We start from the raw sequence: 7,744 nt of genomic DNA, 5'->3' as shown, positions 1-7,744 counted from the left end.
ATACACGGTGGCGCAAAATTAATCATCCAATTTTGCTTTGAATACATTTTTTACTACAATAAATAACATGTTTTAACTTATGGAAATATTTATATCCCTTTTTTTTTGCAAACTGTAGCTGTCTAGTTCACAAATGTCAAAACTGTTTAGCGTATGACGGCATTTGCAAAAATTATAAATCTTCCGATAGGGTGATTAACTTTGCGCCACTTTGAATGTATATATGTATATAAAATATTTTATTTTTTATTTATATAACTTGCGAATGTGTATGTGATTTTTTAGTTTAATTGAAAACTGTAAGCCTATGCTTTATGGAGAAAGGAATAATTACTATTTCTAATATTTAAATTTGTGTTAATGTTTACAATTAACCACGCATGACATTTATTATAATTCTTATTTTGCACATGAAAGGATATTTTAGGTTTTTTGTATCAAGACAATTATTTATGACTTCTAAACTTCTTTTATTTTCATTTTTTCACCCTAATAATCTACACAGTTTATATGTAAATTTTTGTTGCTTTATTTAATTTTTGACAAAACCAAAGTTTGGTAAAATATGTTATATTGAATTATCTATAAATAAAAAAAAAATCTAGAGTATAATAAAAATAAAGATAAATAAGTAATAAAGTGTCTTAGAAGTTAAGGCATTTACTGGCATTTTTGAGCGAATAAAAAATTGCTTTATCTTTGAGCAGCAATTTATGAAAATCAAAAATCGATAACAATCGAAAATAATGATACCTAAGCAAAAAGCAAAAAACAGAAACGAAAGCAGAAGTAGATATTAAACTTGAACGAAGAGACAAACAAAATCGAAAAATAATTACTACCCTCAAAGAAAACAAATAAAAAGTATTATTTTTTTATGACATCAAACCAAACCGTTTGATTGTCAAAGCAAAGTATTGGGGAACTAGAAAACAAATAATGAATTCGCCTTGTTTCATTCTGCGCTGATAGCCACATGGACACGGAAGAGAAAAAAAAACAAAGCTGATTTGCCAACACCACCTTTAATAGATTCGCCTTGCATCAAACCAAATGCGAAATCATAATCAATCAAATCTATTTTGAAATACTCGTACAAAAAATATAATTAACAAAAATCAGTTTTCGATTTATGGCCGTTCTAACAGCATTAAACTCACACAACACCCCTTTCTCTCTGGTCCCAAACTATTCAAACCGCTTGTTTCTAAGCGTGTCGTTAGATGAGATATAAAATGGCAAATGATGATGATGAGTGCAGTATCCGGAAAAAAAATGGTCCGGCATACCTTCCTTATACTATTTATACGAAGGCTTCATAGCTACAGTGCAACCTCTCCTGACGAACACCTCTATTAGCCGGACAACTCCCTTGAGCGGATATTTTTTCTATACCAAATCTTATGTAGCGAAGGAGTTACCTTCTTTTGAGTGGACACGTCTCATGGACGGTGAGTGTCCGCCCAATACAGATTTCTCTGTATAGAGAGCCCTTCATATTTACTAAGCGTTTTAGATACGTCACAAAGAATCATAAGTATCCTACTAGTTTTCAACTATGTCAGATACCTCGCGAACGCCCGAAATATATTTTAAGCTGTTAAAAATGTATGGCATACAACAATGCGACACTTATGACGCACTTGTGAATACCCCAAATGAATAATCTGGGTTAGGTTATACGGATAGCTCTTAAAGTTGTCAACCAAAGGTCAGAACGGGTGATTGTGATGGCGAGAAAAAAGTATTTTTCCTATCCTAACTTTCTTTAGGCGAATTCAGCCAAAAGGATGATTCAATTTTTACAATGTTCTGAAGTGTATTTTTCGATGGGCGCAAGGTAAGTGTTAAGACTACTTACAACGATCATGTTTCTCATTGCATTCCTGTTATCACCAAAAAGATAAAACTTCTCTTAATTATTAAAGACTTTAATGAAATATCTAATGAAGCACAGATTTAGGCGTGCATACTTCCGCAACTTTTACTGTTGCTACAATATTTAGAGCACTTATTTACTACAACTATTTTCTGACTTAAAAAATTACTTCTTCGACTCGTCATGTTCGACCGGGTTGTCATTTTTGTTTTCTGTTTTACCATCAACGACCTGCGTTTCTTCCTCCTTCTCCACTAACTCTTTACTATCACTTCGCGTCAGCATTTGTGTAGTCTTTTGTATGGTTGTGATCTTTTGTTGCAAATATTCCTTTCGGCGCTCTTCGGCTTTCTCGAGTTTCTCCTCCAAATCCTGTAAATTTACAGTGGCCGCTTCATTTTCCGCTGCTTGTTCGATCAGTTCTTGTATGCGCTTGGGTGGCTGCTTTTTCACCGTTGCCGCAAGTAAATCCTTCGCTTCTTCAGCATCGGCGGTGTAAACTTTAGTTTCGGCCCCATCACTCAATGGAATGATGAAAGCTTCCGAAGCAGCTGAAATGGGTGCGATAGAGCAAAAGAAAATAAGTTTTTTTAAAGATATTATTTTAGATCTTATGCGTTTCGAGCTAAAAAGGTGGAAATACGAGGTGTGTTCAAAAAGTATCGCGAATTTTGTGCTTTTTCAAAAATTATTTATTTATTTACTAATATCTATTTTGTCGCCTTTAAAGTAATCACCATGAGATATTATGCACTTGTGCCAACGTTTTTTCCAATCTTCGAAGCAGTTCAAAAAATCCTTTTTTTTGTCTTGTCCAGATCCTTCTTCGATGCCGTCTTTATCTCGTCAATCATAGCGCAGCGTCGTCCTTTCATGGGCCTCTTCAGTTTCGGGAACAAGAAAAAGTCACAGGGCGCCAGATCTGGGGAATACGGTGGTTGTGGCATCATTAGTGTGTTGTTTTTGGTCAAAAAGTCGCGCAAAGCAACGATGCAAGGCGAATTTATCCACCTTGCAACGATGTGTGAGCAGGAGCGTTTTCGTGATGCAGAAGTCTATTTTTGTTCTCCCACAAATCCGGGTTTTTCTGGCGGATCGCTTCGGGCAAATTGCGCATAACTTGCAGGTAATATTCTTTATTGACCGTTTTACCCTGTGGCAAGAACTCATGACGCACAACGCCCACGCAATCGAAGAAAACGGTAAGCAAAAGTTTTACTTTCGACCGAACTTGGCGCGCTTTTTTCGGTCTTGGTTCGTGCGGCAGCTTCCATTGAGATGATTGAGCTTTGGTTTCCACGTCATAACCATAAACCCACGATTCGTCACCAGTTATGACCCTCTGAAGCAAATTTGGGTCGTCGCGGACAGAGTCCAATGTCTCATTAGCAATGTTCATGCGATGCTGCTTTTGGTCGAAATTGAGCAGTTTTGGTACGAATTTTGCGGCGACCCGTCGCATGCCCAAATCATTGAAAAAAAATCGAATTGCACAAGCCAATCAATATGTCTAGGTCCTCAGCAACTTCTCTAACGGTGATTCGACGATTGGCCAATACCATTTGCTTCACTTCATACAGTTTTTCGTCTGTTGTTGAAGTGCTCGGGTGTCCGGCACGCTTTTCGTCGTTCACATCTTCTCGGCCTTCTGAGAACATTTTATACCACCAACGTTTATCGCTTAGGCCCAAAGTAGCTTCTCCGTATGACACAGTCAACATTCGGAATGCATCCGCGCACTTAATTTCGTTTTTCACACAACAATCAACAACTAACTGAACATTCAAAATGGCCGAACTCGTCGGCATGAGTGAGAGACATGAGTACCAACATATCGCCACAAACAAAATCGAAATTCAAATATACGTAACCTGCGAAAATTTAAAATTCGCGATACTTTTTGAACAACCCTCGTACGTGCTGTTGTTTAAGTTAGGTTAGGTTGGAATGGTTACCCAAGAAATGGGCACACTTGTACGAAGATAAACGTATTCGTCCTTTGTGATACCATTATGAAGGAGGTAAGGTGAAAGAAAAACCCGATGGGATGAAAGGAGAGGGCGGGGAGAGGTGGTGGTGTGATGGTTGGGTTGTTCTTTAAGTTGAATTTTAACGAAATGAAAAGGCAAAAGCTTCCAATGTGCTAGTGTTTTTTTCAAAAACCCATTACTTATTTTTAATTAAATTTATTTTATATAATTTAGAGCATATTTAAGTTCTTCTTGTGGCGATAAAACCAAATAAGATTGATAATAATTTAAATGAAAAAGTGGAATTAAGCAGAAAGAAAGTTCGAACGAAGCATCAATAAATTTGATTATATGCGTTTATTTCCTAACAATTTGACAAATTTTTATATAATTTTTGTTTTTTTTTTAAATCGGAATTTTCATCATTAACCTGAGCATTAAAGTGGTTAATATGACAACTTGACAAATAGAAAAAAAAAATAAATTTAACAAAGAAAAATTAAAACATTTCGTTACCACAACAACGTAGGAAGTTGTTAGTACATTTTACAGTTACACAACTCAAATATATATATTTAACGATTTTTCTGCGAATATCAAAACACATGGTGTAAAATTTTTAGAAAATTTAGCTATATTAATACTTCTGATACCAAATTCCGTGTTTTCAATCGTTACACAAATTTAAAATTTCTAACCAATTCAATACAACCGCACACTGTTTCAAGAAAAATGTAGTTCCTTAATTATTTTTAAGCTTGATTAAAAAAAACTTTAAGTTTTGAGAGTTATAATTGTTAGATTCACATTTAAAAAAAAGGAGGAAAAAAATGTTTGAAAGTAATTTTAACTTAAATTTTAACCAAGGTATTATTTTCTAATTTCGTTTAAAACGGAATTTTTTTTCTTTTTGGAAATTCAAATTTATTTTAAAATTTTCAATTTTTAGCATTTTATTTTAAAAGACAATTTTATTTTTTAGAAATAAAATTAAAAAAATATATTTATAAATGTTTTTATCTCATTTATTTTTTATTTAATTTTATTTCTTTAATTTATGATGTTTTTTATTTTTTTTTTACAAAAATTTAAACAAATTTAAAATTTTCTAATTTCGTTTAAAACGCAATTTTATTTTTGAAATTCAAATTTATGTTAGATCCCATTTAATTTTTTTTAATATAATTCAATATATTATAATTTAGATGCAATTTTATTTTTTAAACTCAATTTTAGTTTAAAACAGAATTTTATTTTAAAAGAAAATTTTGTTTTTTAGATTCAATTTTATTTTTTAGGACATAAATAAAATATTTATAAATGATTTTATTTTTTTTTATTTATAAATGTTTTTATTTTATTTAATATTATTTCTTTAATTTATGATGTTTCTTTATTTCTTTTTACAAAAATTCAAACAATTTAAAATTTTCTAATTTCGTTTAAAACGCAATTTTATTTTTGAAATTCAAATTTATTTAAATTCAATTCAATTTAATTTAAATTCATTTAATTTTTTTAAATTCAATATAATTTAGATGCAATTTTATTTTTTAAACTCAATTTTAGTTTAAAACAGAATTTTATTTTAAAAGAAAATTTTGTTTTTTAGATTCAATTTTATTTTTTAGGACAGAAATAAAATATTTATAAATGTTTTTATTTTATTTATTTTTTTAATTTATAATATTTTTTATTCATATAATCACAATGATTTTTTTTTTTCATTTTTCCCCCTAATTTATTTGCAATATTCTTAATAATAACCTCTTTAATTAAGCCTGCAGATGTATGCACTCATTTTACTTACGGTATTTGTTAGAATCTTCCTCACCGACACTTGTTTTAGCAGCCATATTTGAACAATTCGTACTATCGTTTGCTTTGTTTGCATCTGTGACGGCTGGTGCAGAAGTTGAGCAGCCCATATTCATAAGCCCCGGCTCTGCACTAGTAATTTTTTTGTTGTAATTTTTTGTTTGTCCTTTCCTTTAATCGTTTTTATTTATTTTTTTTTTTTTTGCTACTGCTAATAGTTTTTTCCAATAGTTCTTTTTTTTTGTACGTATTCTTTTTTCTAATCGCTATTCTAATTGTGACTTTGAAATGTTCATATGTGTTAGTGTTTGATATAATTTCCCGCTGTCAATCGATTTCTGATAAGTGTCCATTGCAATCAAAACTATGACAATTTCCTGTAGATTAAACTCGTACGAAGCGGTTTTACAAGTAAACATACCCGCGCCAAAGTATGGCGGTATGCATATCCTTCACTTCAGACACGTCCTTTACTTTGAATCGCACGTTACACTTTAAAAGCTTCTACTGACACTGACATCTTGCTACTACCAAAGACTTGTATGATTCAATTTCCGTCAACAGGAACATTTGTCTGTAGTTTGCGGTTGCGACTGTTCGAGTGAGTTTACAACAAAATCAATGTCGAATGTCGAATACTGAGACTAACTGTGCTCCATTAGTTTCAGAAACACTAAATCGACATTAGTATATACATAAGTGCATATATAAATATGTACATATGTACATTCTCGTATGTGGTTTTCCCCAGTAGAATTTGTGCTATTAACTTATATTTCATATGCACTGGGCTAATGCAACATGCAAATATGTATGTATGTGCACTTGTTTATAATATTTCATATGACATGAACACTGTCATTAACGTCCACTATCTGTATATTCCGCACATACATATGCAAGCAAAACAAGTAAAACCCGCGCACGTTCGACAATAACTGCCGCTCCACTATCGGCACTTTCCGGTTCAGTCATTCGTACAGGACTATTGTCAGTAAGCATTCGTGTACCTCATAAATATGCCGATGGCCGCTAATATAGTACCTGTGTAGGTGTAGGAATATAAATGTTAGTTTACGTGTTGAATTTAGCTAATTGAGCTGACTGGCATTAAGTCTGTGCAATAATGCATGCCCTTTGGTAATTTTTTATATATTATGTCCCCTCCTACGCACATATTTAATTTGCTTGTATATATAATACGAACGAAGCGTACAACACTAGTAAGTAAATATTTATCAGAAGTTAACTTATTCATTTACATACATTTGTTCCTCTATTACTACTACATATGAATACACGTGTAGGAGTCGTATTTTTTCACACAATTTCCACAAGTATATATTTAATTGGAGTATTAAACAAATACCCAATAGGTATATAGGAAAATGTGGTTTTTCCATGCAGTGCTGCGAAAAACAATATATGTAAATCTGTCATTAAATTGTTAATTTGTTTATATGGCACCCTGTGAATTCGAATATCCATCTTCCTCCGGTCTCTTTATATGATTGTATTACGGTTACTATATATTAGCTACTAGCAACCCCGGCCCCCTTCGCTGGGCACACTAAAATAGAATAGATATGGTTTAGAACAGAAAATATATGATTTTCATATTATTTATTTCTTTATTCTTTATTTAAGCGCTTTGGCATAAACAATATTTTTTGTTTTTCTATTTGTTTTTGAGTAAATATAAAATATAAATTGAAAATCAGGAAAAAAGAAGATTGTTTTTAAATTTCAAATCAACGCATATGAATAAACAATCCTGATCAACCATGAATTTTTCGTTTCAATTTATATGTTTTATTAAGCATTGGAGCTTTTTTAACCATTATCCATTTATATTTTTCAAAAAAAAAAAACGAAAATTTTTTTTTTTTCCACGAACACATAATTTCATTCGGATTTCACATTAAATTCTCAAATTTCGTAAGAAATTATTCACTGTTCCAAAATCCACTCCAAAAAATTTCACAAACAATTTTTACTTGTTGCACTTACGTTTTTTCCTTATGGCATCCAAATCAGAAAGAAATATTGACACATTGTAACTCACACTGTCAATTTG

General features: G+C 31.8%; 1 protein-coding gene across 1 annotated transcript; it reads right to left on the bottom strand.

The window, feature by feature from the left end:
• Positions 1 to 1,660: 1,660 nt before the first annotated feature.
• LOC129245012 (uncharacterized) lies at positions 1,661 to 5,816 on the bottom strand. Its single transcript, XM_054882956.1, has 2 exons — positions 5,660 to 5,816; positions 1,661 to 2,430 (listed from the first exon to the last, which is right to left on the bottom strand). The coding sequence occupies exons 1-2, from the start codon at positions 5,781 to 5,783 to the stop codon at positions 2,045 to 2,047; spliced, it is 510 nt and encodes a 169-aa protein (XP_054738931.1). The 5' UTR covers positions 5,784 to 5,816; the 3' UTR covers positions 1,661 to 2,044.
• Between the last annotated feature and the right edge of the window lie 1,928 nt (positions 5,817 to 7,744).

This window comes from Anastrepha obliqua, chromosome 4, assembly GCF_027943255.1.
Source record: "Anastrepha obliqua isolate idAnaObli1 chromosome 4, idAnaObli1_1.0, whole genome shotgun sequence".
Taxonomy (NCBI): Eukaryota; Metazoa; Arthropoda; class Insecta; order Diptera; family Tephritidae; genus Anastrepha; species Anastrepha obliqua.
Note: the sequence above shows the minus strand (reverse complement) of the source record. Positions and strands in the feature narration are given on the sequence as shown.